The 23,167-nt window shown below is 48.0% G+C and overlaps 1 protein-coding gene across 3 annotated transcripts in view; it reads right to left on the bottom strand.

Moving 5' to 3' along the window:
- Positions 1 to 23,167, bottom strand: part of MYT1L (myelin transcription factor 1 like) — a 135,186-nt gene that overhangs the window by 96,908 nt on the left and 15,111 nt on the right. For all 3 annotated transcript variants that reach the window (XM_019942539.2, XM_019942540.2, XM_019942541.2), the window contains exon 4: positions 12,792 to 13,144. In XM_019942539.2, the coding sequence (XP_019798098.2) occupies positions 12,792 to 13,144 (353 nt within the window). The remainder of the gene's footprint in view (positions 1 to 12,791; positions 13,145 to 23,167) is intronic.

The following is a 23,167-nucleotide window of genomic DNA, read 5'->3' as shown; positions in this document are numbered from 1 at the left end:
CAAGGCTCAGCTCTCCCTCCTGGTCACCAGCTTCCATGCCCCCCGAGGCTGCCGGGCCCCCAGAAGGGAGACTGGGGATGTCTGGAGAGACTGCACGAGAGGCTGAAAATCCTGGCAGGTTAATGGACGTTTTCAAGTTATTGGTATTTAACTCTTCCAAAACGCATGTGAGATAAAGTCCAGCCTTAATGATGTGGGCGGATGGAAGGGATCCACCAGGCAGCCTGTCAGCAAGAAGCGTCTAAGCTGCGGCCTCCAGAATTCAAGTCATTCACCGCGAGCTTCTGGAACCCCTCTCCGGTCTTGTGCTTTCAGGCAGTTTACCCCTCTAGCTGTGCCTTTCCTGCGGCTCAGAATGAAATGGCCCGCGTGTGGAAGTTGGCTGCGGGAAACAGGCCAGAGTGTTCTGGGCCAGCCAGGCATTAACAACATAGAACCGACAGTCCACGAACTCAATTGCCAACCCAAAGAGATTCAGGAGTCAGTGGAGGAGTTCTTCCTGTGATCGGTGATCCAGGAAACAGGGAGACTGCACTTGTGATGAGAAAAGGCATTTTACCAGGAAGTTATTTTAAAGTTCAGGCCCACATTCTAAATAAAAGAACACGGCTACTCAGACAGAGGTTTAAGGAGAAGGCCAAGGTGTCTCAGTGTCCTTTTGTTGGTTTTCTATCTCGAGCCTCTTCTCTGGCAAAGCTGTGCGGTAACAGGAGGGAAAGGCACCTGCCGGTGGGGGCCGGCCCAGGGGTCTGCCTTTGGGAGGGGCTCATAGGATGGCCGCACCTGGGTGGAACTTGGAGGAGACCCGGCCCGCCCCTCCGAGGGGAGGAACCTGTGCCCAGAAGCGCAGGCGGTTCAGTGGCTCAGGGTCTCCCTAGTGTTTCCTCATCAAACAAGAACCTTGTTTTTACTGTAATTACATGCATTTTTGGATTCCTGTGTGAGTGCTGTAAAACGTCGTAGGTCTGAATTTTATCTCCTTTGAATCAGATTGTTATAAACAATTTAGGCTCAGTAGCTACAATTAGAAAACCAAAAGCATTTCTTTCAAAAAATGGAGCCGTGTATGGTATTTTGTCTCCATCTTCACGACCGGAATTTGCTGTGGTCAGAACTCTGTGGATTATAACTTTATAAATACAAGCACTGGCTTCGTTTAGTATTTTGTCTCTAAAAAATATGTCTGACGCACCTTTTAATTCTTTCAGTGTCTAGTCCTAAACCTGATTGTGTTACTACTGTTCTTTCTAGCCATTAAAATAGGCCGTAGGCCAGCAAATAGAAAACTGACTAAAAAAAATAAATAAATAAAATACAAGCATACAAATACAGAAAGAAGAGACACTTCTTCAAAGCAGAAACTGCTCTAGGTTTACCAGGTCAGAGAAGACGTGGTCTAAGAGTCCACCCTCGTGGGTTTCAAATCACCAAAGGCCACAGTTTCTTACGGCATTAATAGGTGTTTCCTTTTTGATTACAGAAATAAATATCAACATTCACTTTTGACTTGTAACTACAGAAATGTGATGATATATTAGATCCTAATGAGAAGATGATGGTGTTTTAATAGCCGCAGCAAATGCAGGAGAGAAGCAAAAGTGGTGGTCACTGCACACACCCCATCGAGTGAACACAGAATAACAGCCCCGGTGGCCAGTCTCGTGGCCTGCGGCTGTCAGTCCTCATTTCATGCCCACAGGGGCCCTGTGAGAAGGAGGTGTCACCTACTGTCCTTCCGAAGGTGACACCACGGAGCCCCAGAGAGGCTGGTGTTTCCTCCCCATCATCTTGTTGCTAGGTGACAGGGCGGGACGCCATCCCAGGATGCTGGGCCAGCACGGCCTCCTTCCGCAGCAGCCAGACCTGCCCGTCCTCGCCGCCACGGCCCGTTCTAGACCAGCCCCAGCCGGGCGTCCAGCTCTGCACCCACCACGGTTGCTGCCTGACAGCCACTTGGAGCTGCTGTTGCTGTTTGGAGCCTCCCTCCTCTGCGCTGGTTTGCTGAGGCTTGAGGGCTCGTTATAGCACCAGGTGTTGAAATGTCTGCCGGAATTGCCAGCTTCGTTGGCCTGTCACCTACGAGGGTCCTGAATGGCGGAGTTGAAGTCCATTCTGATGCGGAGAAAAGGTTTGGAAATTAGGAACATCTTGGACTGGGTTCATAGGACCAGCGTCCTGGGCAGCGTGAGGGGACCGAGTGGGTAGGAAGGTGGGAGGGTCAGGGACACCCAGGCATGAGGTTGTGCAGAGACGGGGGAGGGAAGGACCAGAGGACAGACCGACCCCCTCAGTGATCCATGGACTTGGACCCTCTGAAGACACGTAACTCCTGCAGCCCTGTCCCCAAGACCAGACGGAGCAAATTCTGCAAATACCCCCGACCCTCTTTGACACGTTGTGGACCCTTTCCCTCTGTGGTAGGAGGGGCCGTCCCACTTGCCCAGGCACTGCTCGCACTACAGCTTCTGCCGGGGGGGCGCCAGCCTCGGCCGCCTGAGGGGGTGAATCCTGGTCACAGCCCTTCTCCCGTGGCCAGCACCGGGGCCCTGGCAGCCCTTCCTCCTCAAGCTCCCTGTCGCCATCTGAGCAGCGGGGAGCGGAGCTGGAGACCCCCAGGACCCCTTCACACTAACCCCCCAGGTTCAGTGTGGACGAGAGGGGAATCTCGAAGGTGAGGGTGGAACAGATGGGTGACCTGGCTGGAAGATTCAAGGTTTGTCACCTCTCTAGACTTACCTGTCACATTTGCTAGTTCCAACTTACTTAACAGTGTTGTTGTTTGTCTTGTTTTCACTTTGGCGGGGAATTTCAGACTACCCCCCTCTATTTTCACAGTTTTAACAGTGGTTTCTGGGTGATTAGAGGTAGTTGCTTTGCTCTCAACGGTGCGCGTCGTGGGGGGAGATGATGTGGGTGAAGTGTATGCAGTCCCCAGACCTTTTTTCTGAGCTGTGCCTGTTTCCAGGCTGCGGCCTCATCCCCACGCCTGCCCGCACTTGGAGCGGCTGGACCTACCTCTCCCCAGAGGAGCGGGCTTACTAGGCAGGGATTTGCTCCTGTCTGTGTAAATCAGCTGATCCCGTGCAGCAGGACACAGGGTCCCCTCCAGCCCCTGCTGTCCCCGGGCCCGGGAAGGATGCGCCCCAGCACAGGGTCGCTTCAGGAACCCGCCGGCTCCCCTCTGAGCCGTGCGCTTCTAACGTGTTCCCGATCTCAGCTCCCGGCCTGGCCTGAAAGCCTTCCTTAGCCCGAGATGAGCCACGTGGGAGAGACCCGCGCATCACGTCCTGCGTCTGAGGCAGAGCAACCCTCGGGGGCAGGCCGGGGCCGGGGAAGGGGCGGCCGATTCACTGCGGCCGCGTGGCTCTCACGCGGTACACGGAGGCCTGGGGACGTAGGCCTGAGGAGCTCCATCCGTCGGCATTTACTGGGTCAAGTATCGGCTTTTCGAGATATCTTCCTCCAGCTTCAAGATGCCAAAACTTCAGAGAGGACGACATAGGACAAGTCTTTACCAGATCACGGACAGACGTTCTAATGGCCACAGTGTTGCTTAGGCCACTTCTGACAGGCCTGTGGGACACGAACAAATGCAGCTTCTTTATTCACTTCACCGCTGTTCGGACCAGAAGGATGAGCCCAGGAGGCGGGGACGCCACCGCCTAGGGGCCGGAAGAGAAACACACGGCAAATAGCTGTAATCAGTGATGTCAGCTGGTGGCCAGTGCTGTGAGGGGCCAGGCGGTCAGGACAGGGGTCACTTCAGGTGCAGCTGGGCCAGGCTTGCCAAGAAGGTGGCCTCTGGGCAGAGACCTGAGAGATGAGGGGACCACATGCCGGGAGGAGGGGCTGCAGTGCAAAGGCTGCTGGGCCTGAGGGTGTGGAGTTTCAACACTATGTGATTTTAATTAATTTAAGTTAAATTCAAACTCAACAAATATATATTTAAACAACCCCGTGTGGCCAGGGGCTACCATGTTGGCCCACGCAGGGCCAGCACATGGAAATTCAGTGGGAGCTGAGCTCTGATTTTGACTTTTATAAATATATATATATATGTAATTTATATGTGGACTTAAGTAACACAGATTTGATATAAACCACCCCCCACCAGATCACTGTGCGGTCGAGGAACAGCTTTGTGGCGTCTGGGGCCCCACGGCGGTGCCTGGCTTGGAAGGTGACAGTCTGGTCCCGACCCGACTCCCGAGAGCTGCGTCTGCAGTGCAGGAAGGATGCCGCAAGCACAGAAGGTGGTCCCAGCACATCTGTTGCATCGTCTCCAGGGGAAAGCCCGCTGTCTGGGCTTGTGGTGGAGGAGGGTGGCCCGTGTCCGCACGCAGCCCCTGTGCATCTCTAGTCCAACCCTTCCTGTCACCTGCCCTGTCAGCACAGCTGAAGGTCACGGCCATGCATCCCCTTTCACGCCCCGAGTCAGACCTCACGCGTGTACAGTCAGCTTCCCGGGCCCAGAGCGAGGCATGGGGGCCCGGGCAGAATTCTGCCAGCTCGACGGCATCCAAAGCACAGGCTAACGTCACTACAACAGCTCAGAAGAGGATTGTTGGCTTCTTTGTTTTATTTATTTATTTATTTTTGCAGTACGCGGGCCTCTCACTGTTGTGGCCTCTCCCGTTGCGGAGCACAGGCTCCGGACGCGCAGGCTCAGCGGCCGTGGCTCACGGGCCCAGCCGCTCCGCGGCATTGTGGGATCCTCCCGGACCGGGGCACGAACCCGTGTCCCCTGCATCGGCAGGCGGACTCTCAACCACTGTGCCACCAGGGAAGCCCAACTGTTGGCTTCTTGATTCTAGAAGTTGTCCATTTCATAAGCTGAAACATGATGTAAAAATGTCCTTTGAGCTAAATGAGATAAACTGAAGGAAAAAATAATGGTTTTCACAAGGGATCCAAGTTGCATAATAATTTTTAATGTAGAACGTGTAAGTTATGCTTCTTGAAGTTTTTATTCATTAGGGATCTTAATTAACGGAATGCGAGTGAATAAAGTTTTATTTGTTCACTAAGTTTTGAGGACCTTTCTACTTGATGACATTTTAGGTATGTGGTTTATCTAAGTTTGGAGACTAAGAAATAGGATAGTCATACCCCCCAATCCAGACAAGAGCTATTTGAAATCAGTAGTTTTCAGACTGAGACGGACTGAAACACACTAACCAACTGCATCCCTCTCTCTCTCTCTCTCTCTGTCTCTCTCTCTCTAATCACACACGCACACATGCGCGTGCACGCACACACAGCTCGGAGACTTTCCAAATGAACTGGACGACCTTGAACATCCCTGGCCCAGCAGAACAAGGTTGCTTTTGCTACTGCTGTTGCTGTAAACCAGGGAGTAGAAATGAGTCTGCGCAAACTTTGGTCCTCCTGTTTTACATACTGGTGTGATGTGGTCATTCCAATGAGTATGTTTGATTGGGAGGAAGTTGGGAGGCGCGGGGCCCCCGTTCTTCTCTTCGACCGTATTCAATCCCCATCAGACAGAAAAGGCCTTTCAGAAACACTACCACGTTCTTTGGTAACCTAATCTAAAGCTCAACAATCTTCAAATCTGAAAACTTTTGTTCTTGTTTTCAACTCAAACCTTTAAAGCCTCCATCTCGGCTTATGGCTTCTAATTCTGCCCTTTGTGAGGCACGATTGCGTATGTGTTTTCATGTACACACTCCTCGTTCGTGCTCTATTATGTGTGTTTCTTTTTGGCAAAGCGTGGTATCTGTTTAGCTTTTGTGTCCCCGTGGAACCCAGTGCACTTCTGTGTACACAGAAAACACATTCCGTTGTTTTGAAGTGAGCTTTCACCAGGCCCTGAGTCTTTTAAATTAACGCAGCTTTGATGTACATAATATATTTGCTTGGTATCGCCATGGACCTTGGGTTCCATGAATTACAGACAAGCTTGAGTTTGTGCCTGAGAGAGGAGAACCGTGCAAAAACCACCTGAGTTACGGTTGCCACTTTGCAGCTCTGGATGGCTCGCCTCTCCCCAGCATCTCTCTGGACCACACCTGCTTTAAAGCTTAGTAACCAAGCAGTGAGGTGAGCGAAAGGCAAGAGTTGTCATCCTAATCTCTGGATGCCAAACTGAAATCCAGGGAGAGTGAGGGAAGCAGGGCTACGAGACATGCCTTCCCACCTTTATCCCACCCTCTGCCACGCTAGCATTTGGAATAAAAATCAAATTAAGGGGCTTCCCTGGTGGCACAGTGGTTGAGAGTCCGCCTGCTGATGCAGGGGACACGGGTTTGTGCCCCGGTCCGGGAAGATCCCACATGCCGCGGAGCGGCTGGGCCCGTGAGCCATGGCCGCTGAGCCTGCGCGTCCGGGGCCTGTGCTCCGCAACGGGAGAGGCCGCAACAGTGAGAGGCCCACGTACCGCAAAAAAAAAAAAAAAAAAGAAATCAAATTAACACAAAGAAATAAGCTGGTCATCCCTTCAAGTGGACCTTAAAAACAAATGGAATAAAGAGCATTTACTGGACAAAGTCCTGTTACCGTAGTGGTTGCCTGCTTGTGCGTTGCCACACTGTGTTATAATTTGCTCCATTGCCTTGCTATTTGAGACACAGTGTGCATTTCTCTGTCACTGTAATGGTTGTGATGACAATTTTCATCTTACTGCACAATCAAAATGGCATTGATAGGCATGAACTCCAGAGGCCGGGCCTGAGCAGGGAGGTGGTCAACCAGGCCCGGTGCTCAGTCGTGTGACCTGTGCCTCTCGACTTGTGCCCTATCTGTTAAGTATATGTGATGTCATTAGAAGCTTTTAAATAAAAAAAAAAAAATTGAATAAAAATGTGTTAGATCTACTCTCTTACATCTATTCCTTATGATTATGTGAAAAGAGACTCTTCCCCGTACTTTATGCACGTTGCTTGCGTCTCAAATGTACATGAAGTCACCTCGTTAGCAAGTTTTCTGGTTTGTATTGAAGAGTCTGAAAATTTACGAAACATAACATATAATTATATTTTCTAATTACGCAAAATTAGTTTGCAAGAAGAAAGTTTAATTTTTATCATAAACTGATACCTAGAAACGCCTCGTTCTGCCTTTACTCATTTCTGAGTAGCAGAAGCATCCACTCAATGTATTCGCCTACCAAACTGCCTAAAATAACGCTTTCATGGATGGAGGGAGAGATTAATTTTTAGGATGATAAAAAGTCATCATATTCTTTCTCCCGACGGTGCACAGTTGAGACCTTGCCTACTAAACACACCTTGGTTTCTCCGCTGGTCACAGAACTCACTGCGTTTTCTGCTGACTGCAGGAGAAAGCTGGGGGGCTAATTTTGATGCACAGTCTGTCCGTATCTCAACTTGCTTCCTGCATCAGGGCCGTTTCCTGAGAATGAGGTAAGAGGTAACTGGCTGATCAGTGCGAGTGCCTCATCGAAAGGGAGTCTGGGGAGCTAGGAGGCCACAGTGAGAGACCCTCACCCTCCTCATTCTGTCCTGGCTTATGGAAGTTCAAGCCCATTGCTTGCAAGTTGTCATGATGCTTTAATAACATGGCACCCAGGGCATCATCCTGTGTGGAATAAAAAACACCCTGGAAACGTGGTAATTAAAACAAGAGTTGTGTCTGTGAGGGAGGGTTTTGTCTTGAGTTCCCTTCAAAGACAGGTGAGTTTCTGCAGAGAAGCTGGATTACGTATGGATTTGCTCGCTGGGGAGGCAGTGCAAACAGAGCCCATAGTCAGAATGTGACAGGCACTGACCACACCATTGTGAAGGTATCCACGGATGGGAGGAGAGGCGAGCTGCAGTGACCTGACCAGAGTCTGCTGGGCTCCACGTCTCACAGGCCACTCAGCCTCTGGTCAGCTCACTAAACCCTGCCCAGAGCAGCTTTGCCGTACACTGTACATTCTCAACGTAAGTATTCACATTGCCCTTCAAACCCCCCAGTTCCTTCTTAGATGTGACCTTCCAAGGAGGCCACCACACATCTGTGGCTAATTCACACACAGAACAGCATGAAGCCAGAAAACCTCTAGAAAAGGAAGGTGTTTGCATTTCTACCTAATTTAACCCAATGGCCAAGTCAATTGTCTTCAAAGTTGAATTGTCCAGAAAGTCCCAAGATTCAATAAAGAGTAAGCAAAGAAAGGACCTTACTTATTTACAAATGTATTTCAGAAACAGAATATATTAATAAACAGTTATGCAAACTTATGGTTACTGGGGGTAAGGGGGGATAAACTGGGAGATTGGGATGGACATATACACACTACTATATATAAAATAAATGACTAATAAGGACCTGCTGTAGAGCACGGGGAATTCTACTCAATACTCTGCAATGGCCTATATGGGAAAAGAATTTTAAAAAGAGTGGATATATGTATATGTATAACTGACTCACTTTGCTGTACACCTGAAACTAACACAACATTGTAAATCGACTATACTCCAATGAACATTAAAAAAAAATAAAGTTATAACCAGAGCAAATCACACAAAAAAGAAACAGTTATGTGTTAATAAAGGCAGTGGACATGAACATTTCTGTCATCTGGACAGCAAATTGCTATGCTCTTCCTCACAGAATTTTCTTTCCTGTCAGTGGGCAGATACAATATATACTCATAAGGAGATTTAAATACATACACTTACTTTATACACACATATGTGAGTCTATCTATTATTTAAAGATGTATTCTTTTTAGTGGGCTGTAGTATGAAAATAAGTGTAACTTACTAGGCATTAAATAACCATTGAATCTATATTTCTCAAATTATAAGACTCTGAAAAGGTACTTCCTATATACCATGTAAAAAAATCTGCTATTAGAAAAAGCTATGACCCCTGAATAATAACTTTCTCAACTTTAGGATAACGAGGGAACTTTAAGCTCATAATTACACCTTAGACCATCACATGCATCTTGAAAATAAAATTCTTCATGCAAAAGACCAGCCTATGATAGGTCAACTGGACAAAATATAATTCTGATTAATTAGTGATGCATTTAATGTAATCTGAAATGAGTTACTCAGATAGCAATTCCTGTTCTTCAGATGAGCAGAGAGTGATAAAGAGAACATGAGCTCTGAGGTAAGAGAAACCACCGACAGAGCTCGACCATATATCTGTCACCTGCTGAAAATAACCTTATCTTTCTGAGCCTCAGTTTCTAATTAGCACAATGAGAGTGAAGTAATTTCTACCCTGCCGTGTCTTACACAATCACCGTGAAGATCAAACACAGTGTGTACATGACTATACTGACTGGAAATGTACATTATTAGTAATATTTTGGTTCACGTGTAACTACAACGCCAGAGGACTCTTGGAATTGGAATAAACACCTAATTTGCAAGTTATCAATAATAGTCCTTCTGTACTCCGTGGGCTCCTGTGTAATAATTTGGTGGTTTATAAGCATTTGTTTTCTCTGTAACAAGACCTCTCAATAAACTTCACATTCCAGTTTATAACAGAGGTGGAGGATGGTAGAAGTAGTCTGAGACTTTATAGCGACTAGGGAGGCTGAGGGCAGCTTAAGCTTCGTCCGTGCGACTCCATCTGCTGCCCTGGTTTCCCCGGGTGGCCATCAGCTGCGGTGACAGGCCCTATGAGCCGGCCCTCGGCGCCCGAGATGCCTCCGCGCTCCGAGTCCTGCCTGCCTCGCTTCTCACTCTGTTAACTGTCAGTCACCGTCTGTGCTTCAGTTTACTAAGAAAGAGGCACAGTCCCCCTTGGAGAGGATCTGCTGCTGGCTCAGCAACGCGACAACCGCCGAGAGTGTCAACAAGGGACACGCAAGACCGACTTCGAGATGCTGACCCAGAACTCTGGTCACCAGACACAGAAAGTACCTTCCCCAGTTTTTCAGAAACAGTTTCTGCCAATACAAGGAGGGGACAAAGACATACAACGTGGGGTTTCTCATGTTACAGACACGGCTATGGGGCAGACACTCACACAGACTGATAGTGATTTTGGCACTAAACGTAGCCGTCAGGTAAAATAAAACGCATTTGGGAGGACGTGAACATGGGAGATGGATGGATAATCGAAGCCTGATTGTCGTAAGTCACACACAGCCAGGAGTTTGATCATGTAAAATGAGCACTTCATCAGCAGATGTGTCTCCTTGATCTAGAACCTTCCTGAAGATTCCTGACCCTGGGGGTTATGAAATAACCCACTGGATAAGCCACCTGGCATATCTTTGTGTGATATTGGCTACATGGGGTCTTGGAACACCTGTCCGTGGGCTCCTCCAGGGGAGATTTCTCCCTGTAACAGAAGAACTCGGTGAAACCTTCTCCGGGAATCAGGCCTCGGAAATGGTTTCTGCTTAGGGGGGATGCTTTTGTTTGACTTGGAAATCAAGCAAGGCTTTGGGCCTTCCTGCACAGAACTTAGAGCGATCAGAGCCACAGTTCAGGGTCCATCACATGGGCTACCTTTGATCCAACGACTCCTTGGGACTTAGGGCTTGATGAGAGGCTGTCTACGAGGGAGTAGCTTATTACACCTTACTGCCCAAGTATTTGGTAAAATGGACATATTTGCCTTGCAGCAGAAGAGGTAGCCTGATGATCCATAAATGGCCACCACGGCGGAACCTCTCTTTAGTAGTTTTAGTTGATTCCTTTAAAGTTCACAGAATAGATGATTCTAGAAGGTGCTTAGCTGGAGAATCCAGAGCTGAATATGAATTCTGCCACCAGGGACCAAGGGTTGATCATTCATCCTCCTACTGGGCACTTTCTTTCTGGACCCAACTTCCTTACATGCCTCCGACTTGGGCTTCATGTTTGCAGAACACTGAGTGCTGGTCACCAGGCAGGGTGGGTCACATAGTCAGACATTCTGGGGCCGATGTTATAATTATGCAATTGTTTCATGGCTCTATCATGCCCCCTTGATTATGCCCACTTGCATGAATTTTCCTAGAAAAATGTCTTTATCTTTGGTTTGCTTTCTCACTTTTTTTTTTTTTTTTTACGGTATGTGGGTCTCTCCCTGTTGTGGCCTCTCCCTTTGCGGAGCACAGGCTCCGGATGCGCAGGCTCAGCGTCCATGGAAATGGAAAGTTTAATTCTAGCAAATGGAGAGCAGAGCCTAGACTCTGGTTAAGGCACTTGGTTAAATGATGCATATGTGCAAATATCTCCGACCCTAATTCCCCCACAAACATCCATAACTTCAAATATTAATGTCTGCCGCTCTCTAAACATAGAACGAGAATATGAAGGATCAGTATTTTATACTATCTTCATAAGAAGCCATGGTTAAGGTACGAATCATGAGTCAGCCTCAACAACGAACGATCTCACCCAGAGCTACGCACATGAAATACAGGGTCCAGAAACAATTTGCCAAATTGGTCGATTCTCCAACTTTCCACATATTTTATTACCCAGAGCTGCTGTTTTTAATACTCAGCATGAAAGAGCCATCGTCTCATTAATGACACCACGGTCTGCTTAGCAGAGCGAACGGTATGTCTGTGGGTGTGTGCTATTGCTACTCCTTAGGCTGTCTCCGCGCCACGGCCTATAATAACAAGACAAGAAAAGTAACCTGGGGAGACCAGATTTTAATGCATGAAGTTTATGCATGTGTGTGTGCGTGCGTGCGTGTGTATGCATTTATATACAGATACGTTTGTATTATCCATGTAAGTTAAGCAGTCAGTTGTTTTCATAAGGACCCTAAACTACAGTAACAATCGAGTATTCTTTCATAAAAGCCAGGTTTCCTGGAACAAACTAGTGTAACCCCTGAAGGAGGAAAGTTGATTCATGCCCACTCCACGGGATTAGCAACAACCAATTCACACCCGCCTAATCTAAAAACTCTCTCTCCATCGGCTGAAACCATTGTCCTTTGTGTTGAGGAATTAGCCTTTCTCAGAATTCAGATTCTTGGAGAGCTTTGAGACCAAGGAAGAAGTGTAAGGGAAAAATATTCCCTCCACTTTTTCAACCTGCTTTGCCATTTCTCTGGGGCAAGCTCTACACCAGAGAAGCCTAGAACTAGGCTCTTCAGCGACCTCCCACGTCCTTCTAGAAAAGAAAGGACTCCTGTGAAGGGACTGGCTTTGAAGTCCTATTTCTGAGTCTGGCACTAACAGTAAGCTGGATGTAAACACACAACCACCTGAAATTTTTGCCCAAAGATGCCACTACCCTGCGCAACGTGCCCTTCATGTGTCTGTCTCCCCGGATCGGAAAACACAGCTCTTGAGCATGGAAGCAGATGACGGGTTGATTCATTGCTTCCTTACAGCCGGCTTCCTCCTCGGACCCATACCTGACGGCCCCTAAAGGAAAGCCTTGGCTACTGACGGACAGACCTACTTCAGCAGCTCCTGCAGCAGGGCTCACACAGGCTTCCGGCTCCCGGGAGGCACGTGGGCTGCCCGTGCCAACACCACAGCCACCGGAGCGGCTCATGACGGGGGTCTCTCGGGTGGAGCCTCCGAGAACAGGCAAACTGAACTCTTTGGGTAAAAGTTGCCAAGCTAAGCAGACGTGCACACCACAGATATTTCAGCAGACTCTGGGGATGACCAGTCTGAGTGACAACGTGACCGAAGCAACATCTAATGTCTGACGGATGATTTAAAGAATTTCTCTAAAAGGAAAGGGAAAGACACTCGCACAGCCGCGCCTCCCAGCGCTGCCCCGGCCGCCTAATCCCGTGGGCATCAAGCACGCATGCGCCACGGCCGCCGGCCCGGACCATCCTCCCGGAAGCGGCCCCGCCCACCGCTCGGTCCCCGCCACCGCGCTGCAGATTACCGTTCTCCTCGTCGTCGTCCTCGTCGTCGTCGTCCTCCTCGTCGTCCTCCTCGTCGTCGTCGTCGTCGTCGTCCTCGCCGTCCTCGCCGTCCTCATCCTCGTCCTCGATGTCCTCGTCCCGGCCCCCCTCGTCGTCGTCGTCGTCGTCGTCCCGCGGCTCGTCGTCCTCGTCTGAGCCGTCCTCCTCCTCGGCCTCGTCCTTCTCGTCCCCATCCTCCGTGCCGTCGCTGTCGTAACACTCATCCACCGACGAGCTGTCCGCTTTCACCGCAAACGGTTTTCGCTTGGGAGCCGGTTCTTGGGGCTGTTTGTCTTGTGTTTTTCTTTTTTTAGCCAAGGGGCAGCCATACACGCTGTTAGAAAAGAGAGAGAAGATCTGAGTTACTGCCTTTGAGGATCAGGGCGACGGAGCCCCGGATGAAGAGGCAGAGGTTCGGCACGAACGCAGAAAGGATGTGAGCACACGGACTCCCACGAGTGCGCCGGCACCTGTGCACAGAGCGACATTCCACAGAGACACAGCTGGCTGGTGTCTGGGGCTGCTAAACTTTTCTCTCCTCTCCTCGTCCCTTATCACTGCCGTCCACGTGATCACACAGGGATCTTACAGCACCCCCGGGGATGGTTTAGGAAGCACGTGCACAGCAACATCATGTAATCGACAGCACAAGTTCACTAAACATCTTACCGAACGCACATGGTGTGCAACGCACATTTAAAAAAAAGAATTAGTTCATTCATACTATATTAACATATATGCATTTTTGTGAAATATGAAAATATAGAAGTTGCAAAAAAGCTTTGGATATATTTGGATTTTTGTACATTCTCTAGATAAAATTATATCTGTAGACAGAATGACCACTCAAAGGAGGTGGACCGTCCATGCCTTTGATGGGAGCAAGGTGCAGGCTCCGTAGAAGGTGTCAGTCCTGCCCTGGCGTCACAGAGAGCAGACTTGGTGTATTTGGCAGTCAGCGCTAATCTCGCTAAAACTGGCCCAAGCTTGGGTGAGACCCTTACAGCAAGAGCTCATAACCTTTCCTTGAAAAGGGGCAATTTTCCAAAGCATTGTTGCTAATTGGAGTCTTTTTCTTCCTGGAAACTCTATATGTATATATACTGCAAGGAATGGGGAGAAAAGACATCCGGGAAAATGCTGTTGGCAATTGTTCTGTGTGTCTAAAATGAGATGTGTGATCTTCATCACTAAGTGAACACTTCGATAGGGGATTCCTGCAGACTATGGCTGGCTCACTTTGGGACCTAGGAATGGCAAAATGTTCATTCAGTCATGAACCCACCCAGTGTGTATTTATTTTGGGAGCCTCCTCTTTGCTGGGCCCCGTGCTGTGCAGGAGACTCAGAGGTGAAAGGCACAGATCCACCCTTCAAGTCACTTATGGCCCAGTAGGGACTCAGACATGGCAGTAATTCTGCTTTAGAACCTCTGGCCACTGTTTACCACCGTGGACCAAATGCCCGGGGAGTCATGGGCACTCATCCAATAGTTGTTGAGTGAATAGAGCGTGTGACAGACACTATGGTAAAAGTATAGAGAGGGCACTACATCATAAAATAGAGGGGCAGCCAGCGAAGGGAGCTGGGGCGTCCCCAGGAAGAGGCTACGCTGGAGACAGGCCTCAGATGTCTGGGAGGAGGTGTGAGGATGGTACGAAGCCCTGAGAGCTCTTCGGGGTCAGACCATCCTTGTAGGCTAATGATGGGAGTTATTTGAGTTCCTTCACGCAATCGATGATGCGATCACAGTTGCATGTTGGGAAGCTGACAGCAGGTGCAGTGAGGACAGATTGAGAGCATGAGAGACGAGATAGGGTCGGGGGGGAAGCAGGCAGAGCTCCCACCCGTGAAACACAGAGTGATTAGTTTTCTGCCTTTTGACTGTTCTCATATTGTAAAAATACAATAATCAAAACAGATAATGCTTATTATAATCAGAAAAAACTGAAGGAAACAAATTTTGGTCTAGAGAGTGTTTCTCATAGGAAATAAACAGGTATCTGAGATTTCTTTTATGTGAACATTTACATGGATTTGGGGAGAATCTGAGTCAACGATCTCAGCCAAACATTCCATAGCCCCTCCCTGCCTCCATCCATGACGACGGGTCAAGTCCAACTTCCATTCCAGCGAATCTTCTCGAGACGTGGTCCTGGATCTGTGGACTTGTTAGTGTATTCACTCTGCGTTTATCCGAATAAATTAGTAAGTGTAACGATAAGTATTCTTCTTCTTCGGGCTCTGTCTGTGAACCGGCAGCTCATGAGGACTATTGTTACCTTCCCCAAACTCTTCTCTCTTGTCTTAGTTCATCAACAAGTTGTTGGATGTGTCTGCTCGGCATCAACGCTACCTGCACACCAGGTGTTCACGGAGACAGACAGGCCTGCTTTCACTATCAGATTCATTCAGATGCTGGGAAATGATGGGAAAACAGTTGACCTTGTGCTATTCAGTCATGTTACTCAAAACGGCCCCACCTCCACTTGGCAATGGAATGTCTGTGGATGGCGTAAACCCAGCACTGCGGTGGGCTTCTTGTTGATTCTGTCCCCTCTCAGCAGCCCCACATCGCAAGATGCTAACGGGAGCTCAGACCTTACACGGTAGGGTTGCAAAATTCAGAGTAGGAGAATGGAGACTGCCCTTCTATCGTTACCTGAATTGGTTTTACTTCCTTATCCTACATTTTGTAAACCATTTGGATTCATTTTTTCCAACTTTCTGGAATTAGCTGGCCTCAAGCTTCCAGCGTCTTCTGCCAGTTCCCATGGTTTGATGCTCACGCTTTTTTCTACAGCTACTAATGTAAACTGGAACTAAAATTGCGCTCTTCCTACAAACAGATTCATTTTGTCCCGTCTCTATTTGACCCACTGACGCTGACTGTGAGTTCCTGGTATCTACCTTAAACACGACAACCGAATTCAAGCCCACAGGACAGACTTCACTTTACGTGTGCCAAACAGCTCCCGGATGAAGAACCCACTCCCATAGACAGACGCTTTCCGGTCTATGAAACCCAGTGGTTTGGAATGTTTCAAAGTGAAGCCTTGGGAAGTGACTCTGGGACCTGTGTTGGGGAGTGTGGAGCCTCCCAAAGCCATGTGTGGACCTCACATCTGCTGATGGGGTGGCCAGCGGGACAGAATTTGCACAGCTGAGGAAGAGCGGGTGTTGCTCTTCTCCCACCTAGCAGGTGCCGCGGGTCCAAGTGCTGGAAAAGCCAGACTGCTTTCCAGCTGCAACCTCCTTCAGATTCATCCAGGCTCATGTCTATCGACGCACACGAGTCTTTCTAAAAATCCAACAACCCCCCACAGTTCTGGAATGTCCCTAGCATGACAGAACAAATGGCAGAGTCTTAGGAAAAATTGGGAATCTGGTGCCAACATGAAACCCCAGGTAGAGAACTTGGCAGGCGCCATGGCTGGCCCTTCACCTGCGCAGGAGGGTCCAAGCTTCACTTAGGGCTTGGAATCCATGGTCGGTGTTGCACGCCTCCGTTCTGCTTCTCAGCACTGTCGTCAGGCCTCCACCATGGGAACAGCCGCCTGTTTCCCACAGCAGCGAATGGAACCTTGTGTTTGACGGCTACTCCATGAATATTGTTGAATGAACAAACCATAGTTTTCTCCACTTATTAGTAATGAAAGCTCTTATCACATCCTAGTGTGATTATCGGTTGACGTACTGTCTTTCTCCTTCATGAGACAGAGAAAATGGCCCATGTTTAAGGGATTGTTCTATCTTTAGAGCTGCAGTACCCAATACAGTAGCCACTAGTCATGTGTAGCCAATTAATAAAATTAAAGGAGATTTTTAAATGAATTCCTCAGATGCACTAGTCACGTTTCAAGAGTCCAATAGCCACACGTGGCTAGTGGCTACCGTACTGGACATAGTAGGTTCTCAGTAAATATCTGCTGAGTGAGAAACCGATGGGAAGGCCTCTCACTGGACACGCGGGAAGCTGAGTAGGGGACAGGGAGGGAGGGGCCGAGCTTTGGGAGGCAGCTCACAGAACTGTGATGCAGGGAAGCCCAGCCCCTCAAGGGAATGCATGCTGTATACTTACAGCAGACTCAGACCCAGCCACCTCTGAAGGACAAGGGTGCCGCTGGGGTGAATGTCTCTGCTGATCCCTGTAGCTGAGCCGCTTCCGGCGTAAGTAGCTGTGATACCTGTCGGGCCTACCCGCCTCCGAGCTGAGAGGTGAGCCCGGAGGCCAGGTCGGCGTACTGACAACTCCTTCACACACCCTCTCCTGTATCCTTATCACCCTATATAATACGCAGCATTCGAAGATGACAATAAACGCGTTTATATGTTTCTCACACGGTGGAAACTTCACAGTGTCAGTATGATGACTCATAAGATCGCGACAGCGCAGGCTTTAACCTCCTTGAGTTACTTAAAGCTGCGAATCAGCCTCCAGGCTTTGCTGTTCTGCAGCTACTCTGCTCGTTTGGGTGTCTTGGTAGGTCATCTAGTTGCTGTAGCTTTTACAGTCCTTTTGATGTTAACTTGATTTAAACAACGTTTAGTCTTTTGTGTCAGGTTGTTCTAGAAAATTGGTTACTGCCACGGAGTTTCCGGAGTTTCTGCAGCAAACGCATATATAAAATATTGTGTATTACATGCTCTCGAGGCCAATTTCCATGTTACTTTTAATGGTCTTTTGCTTGACATTTTCACGTCTCCGATTTTAATACAAACAGGGGACAGGGTCTCAGGAACTGAAAAACACGTGTGGCCGAGTGTGCCCTGCTCAGAGCCCTCTCGTTACAGCTGCTGACAGGAGACAAGGATGTAGGATGAGATGGTCTTGGCGCTGGCCTCTCCCCGCTGAGGACGATGCTCGTGCAGCCTAGAAAGGCCGCGGTCGCTTCCGAGGCCCATGAGGGTTCTTTGTGGCCTCTGCCCTTACGGGTGATCTTCTTCTTGTGTTGCTTGGAGAGCCTCAATGTGTCAAGGATAAATAATTAGTTTGGAATAATAGAAATCCTATGTGAACATGATCCTGGAGTCCTGGCTTCTCCTGGCAGCTCGGCTAATGCCAACACCACTCACAGATCACTTATTATGTGCCTGGTGTTTCCTAAAATCTCTACATATACGGATCCATTAAACTCTACGATGACCCTGTGAGACAGGTGCTATTATAATTCCCATGTTGAGGGGCAGATCCTGAGCTCCTTGCTGAGAATCTCAAGGCTGAGTAACACTAAGCAGGTGTTGACACCCACGCCGCGCCCCCCGTCTTCGCTTCTGATCTCTAAAGAGGGAGAGACGCTGTGCTCCTCCCTCATTGGGCTCTACTGAGGATCCATTGACACATTTGCTTCTCTGACATCGTCATGTGGTAGGTACGCTCGCCATAAATGCTGCTGAATGGATAGATTGATTCTTTTGTTCAGGAAACGTTCCCTTGAGCAGTGCAGACGCAGCCCTCACCTCACAGGACAGGAGCAGAGAGAGTCACCCTCGTGGACAGGACGGAGGGTCAGGAAAGCTTCACAGAGGAACCGATACGGGTGGGGCAGGACAGAAAGACACAGAGAGAGACAGAGACAGAGAGTGGTGTGACTGCATCCGTGGGATGGCGAGGGACAGCCCTGGAGACGGAGGTGCCCATCACAAGGTGGTCAGTGGGAGGAGTCCTACAGGGCGTCGTTTGCGCACTGTCAACACCCTTCCTGTGGCTGCAGTGTGGTGAAGAGGCTGGAGGAGCCCGGCTCACGCCCACTGATTGGAGGGTGCGGAAGGCTCCGGGTCTTGTTGGGATTTTTGGTGGTAGAGGGGCAGGAAGGTCAGGCTGACTCGGGTGGGCTAAACGTGCGCGGTCCCAGTTCCCACAGCAGCAAGAGGGGTGGACTCAGGAGAGAAGTCTGGCTGGCAACACTGGTTTGGGGCCATCAGTGCACAGTGGGATGGGGCTGGCTTCCTGGGGAAGAGTGGAGACCCCTAGGAAGACGGGCATTTGAGGAAAGGGAGGGGGGCTGACGGAAGGAGATGCAGAGGACAGAGGACTGTCCAAGTGCCCCGAGGGCTCCGAGGAGGCCTGAGCTGCTCTGCTCCCCCGGGGCTCCCTGTCTGGCTGGAGGGGGTGGGAGCAGAGAAACCTGCAACCCCGGGACAGCACTCGGAGCCCCTGGGAGGCCACAGGAGCGGGAGAAGAGTGACCTGGGCCAGGATGGATGTCACAGCAGGAGGTGGGTTTTGAACCTGCCCTGGAAGGCTGGGCCGTATCTACGCAGACGTTAGAGGGTCCAGGTCATCACACATGCGGAGAGTCTGTGAACAGCATCAGAGCTACATAAACACAAAAGCGACTCTGCTGAGAACATATACTTAAGTAACTTGCTCAAGATTACACAACTGTTCAACCTTGGGCAGCTTATTTAATCCCTACCAGCCTCAATTTCTCCATCTGTAAGATGGGCACAGTAATACCTAATTCAGACTCTTAGCAGCAAATGAAAAACATAAAAAAATACATGAAACACCTTCTGACTCTGTGGAAGGAGCTCCGGAAATCTGAGCTCTCTTTCTGTTATTTTCTCCCTCCTCTTGTCTTGTGTACAGTTGACATCCCTCTTTACCACTGAACTTTTAAAGGGGTATTCCTACATGTCTTTACAATATATAAGGGTATTTAAAAATACTGCAGAAGTAACTTAATTCACTGAATTATTCAATTAAATGGCTGGCATTCCAGACATCCTCCTGATATCTTTTCAACAACATATACATTAATAAAACCAATTCAGTTTTGACTACATATTGACATATTTCCTTAATTTTGTTCTTTTATTCTCTGTATAGTATTGTAAACGAGAGACAGACTGATTTGAATAGTACATATTTTTAAGTTAAATGTGACATAAATGTTCTAGGCATTGTAAGACATTCAATGAATAAATTTTCAAAATATTTACTTGACGTTATGGCTTTAGAGAATTAAAAAAATTCTGTTTCTGCAAGGCAGAGACTCGCTTTATGGGTTTTTCTTTTATCATTTTAAATGATGTAGCCTGTTATGAAATACTTATTGCCTTGAATGGCAGTTTAAAGATTCAAATAAAACAAAAAAATCACTGTATAATTTATTTTGACTCAAGAAGAACACTTCCCCAGGGGAAGGCAGCAGCCTGGTGGGTCCGTGGTCCACAGGGCTGAAGTCCACCAGGGAGGATGGGTGGAGACATAGAGAAACCAGCACCCTTTCCCCAAACCCGCTTTCCAGGAGATTTGGTTAAGTGGCTGCTGGGACTGTTTCTTGTATTTTAAAAGAAATCTTGAAATCCTTACAGGATCCCCCTCCCGTTTTTCTTTTCACCTGAAATAACCTGTGTTTCTCTGTTCTTCCAAAGTCAAAAGAATTCAACTAAAGCAGCCGTGGTGTGAGCATAGCGCCTGCAGCACCAGCTTCCCCCTCCTCCCTCTCCCCCTTCCTCCCCTCCTTCCTTCCAGCCCTACTTCTCTATTTCCTCTCACGCTGACCCTCCCAGACCATGTCAAGTTCTGCTTTTTCCATAAAGTCACCACTGGTCAGTCTGGAATTCAGGGTCCTCTGTCTTTAAAAACTCTGCACCATCAGATACTTAGCATCCTTTTTGAAACTATATTGTTACTGACTTTTTCACGTGTGTTCATTTTATCCTCCTTGGCATTAGGGTGTGCTATAGAATTAATTATTCTAAGCTGCCGCTGTGCCAGTGAAGGAGTGGGTGTTCAATACATTGCTTTCTATTGATTGATGTTTTACTGATGATTTTGCTATGAGTCTCCTGGTCTTCAGGTTGGTTCCACCAGCACCGGGCTTTCAATGACATGCTTGCCCTCGCCTTTCCATCTGCAAAACAGCATTTACTACACCTGCCACTTATAAGACTGCAAGGGGGAGAATGTTGAGAATGTCGGATAAAATCACCCCAACAGCCAGTGTACTCCTTGGCAGTGAGATCGACAAATTAAACTGCTCTGTAAATTCACTTTGACTCTTCCTATTTCAGCTAAAAATCTCGGATGGTTAAAAGGGTTCCTGAAGTGGCCAGTTCATGATGGCCTGGGGAGCCACATGCTGGGATACTCCTAAGACAACACTCTCAGAACAGCAGAGTCTGGAGGAGAGAGGACCCCAGCAATCATTCCATCTACCCCTTCACCTAGAAAAGGAAGAAGCTAAGGCCAGAGAGAGTCAGTGACAGGCACTAGGTCAGAATATGACCGGACTTTTCACCTGCTACGTGAGCACAACTCTGCCAGGTCAGGAGAGAAGCCTCTTAAGCATCCTACTTACATCAGCTTAGAGAACACGTCCAGGGAGGAAACTGCTGCAAATGAACACCGTGCGCGCTTAGGCTGTCAGCTGCATACACTGCTTTCAACTTTATCGGTCTTGATATTTACAAGTTGACAAGAGTGCTCTAGGTCACATTTAACAACAGCACAGCAACACGGACGTTTCGGTCTGCATTTAGTCCAGACGAATTGAACACTGGAGGCAGCAACTGTGACATCATTAGCAAGTGATTGTTCCACTTTGTGCTAGCGCAGGTCCTAGACGCTGCAGCAGTACTTAATACCAGAGCAGCAGCTGATGCTGCAGGTATACTTAGTACTGCAGTCCCGCTTAATACTACTGTGATACTCCTCAACACTGCTGGGATGCTCAATATTACAGGGATATTCAATGCTGCTGTGACACTCAGTACTGAAGGGATACTGTGGAGCTCCTGAAGTTGCACCAGTGCTGATACCTTGAATTACAGTAGTTAAGACTGATGGGGAGAACTGAAAAGACAAACCCAGAATGGGAGAAAATATTTGCAAATGATGCAACCGACAAGGGATTAATCTCCAAAAGATACAAACAGCTCACAGAACTCAATATCAAAAAAACAAACAACCCAATCAGAAAACGGGCAGAAGACCTAAATAGACACTTCTCCAAAGAAGACATCCAGATGGCCAAGAGGCACATGAAAAGACGCTCAACATCACTAATCACTAGAGAAATGCAAATCACAACTACAACGAGGTGTCATCTCACACCGGTCAGAATGGCCATCATCAAAAAATCTACAAGTAATAAATGCTGAAGAGGGTGTGGAGAAAAGGGAACCCTTCTACACTGTTGGTGGGAATGTAAATTGGTGTGTAGCCACTATGGAGAGCAGTATGGAGGTTCCTTAAAAAACTAAAAATAGAGTTGTCATATGATCCAGCAATCCCACTCCTGGGCAAATATCCTGAAAAAACTATAACTCAAAAAGATACATGCCCCCCTTCGGGGCTTCCCTGGTGGCACAGTGGTTAAGAGTCTGCCTGCCAGTGCAGGGGACACGGGTTCAAGCCCTGGTCTGGGAAGATTCCACATGCTGTGGAGCAACTAGGCCCATGAGCCACAACTACTGAGCCTGCGCATGTGGGGCCTGTGCTCCGCAACAAGAGGCCATGATAGTGAGAGGCCTGCGCACCGCGATGAAGAGTGGCCCCCGCTTGCCGCAACTAGAGAAAGCCCTCGTGCAGAACCGGGGACCCAACACAGCCAAAAATAAATAAATAAATAAATAAATAAATAAATTTAAATTAAAGATACATGCACCCCAATATTCAGCACTATTTACAATAGCCAGGACATGGAAGCAACCTACATGTCCATTGACAGATGAATGGATAAAGGAGATGTGGTACATATATACAATGGAATATTACTCAGCCATGAAAAAGAATGGAATACTGCCAGTTGCAGCAACATGGATGGACCTCGAGGTTATCATACTCTTTCCGGTTCTCATAAGTGAAGTAAGCCAAAGACAAATATCATATGATATCTCGCTCATATGTGGAATCTTAAAAAAAAGAGACAAAATGAACTTATTTCCAAAACAGAAAGAGATTCACAGACATAGAAAACAAACTCCTGGTTACCAAAGGGGAAAGATGGGGGAGAGGGATAAATTGGGAGTGTGGGATTAACATATATACACTACTGTATACAAAACGGGTAACCAACAAGGACCTACTGTATAGCACAGGGAACCACACTCAATGTCTCGTAATAACCTATAATGGAAAAGAATATGAAAAAGAATATATATGTATAACTGAATCACTTTGCTGTACAGCAGAAATTAACACAACATTGTAAGAAAGCTATACTTCAATAAAAAAAGATTGATGGGAAGAACTGAGAATCAAACTACATAAGAATTTATGATTTTGCCATTTACATCTTTGCCTCAGGGACCAATATATAAGAAAATACATGCAAATGAAAAATTAAAGATTTCTTACTCTTCCTCAAGTACTAGAGTCCTCATTTTCGGATGCTCTAGGACAGAGTA

This window comes from Tursiops truncatus, chromosome 14 (genome assembly GCF_011762595.2).
Source record: "Tursiops truncatus isolate mTurTru1 chromosome 14, mTurTru1.mat.Y, whole genome shotgun sequence".
Lineage (NCBI taxonomy): Eukaryota > Metazoa > Chordata > Mammalia > Artiodactyla > Delphinidae > Tursiops > Tursiops truncatus.
The sequence above is the reverse complement of the archived record's forward strand: the minus strand, read 5'-3'. Positions and strand labels throughout refer to the sequence as shown.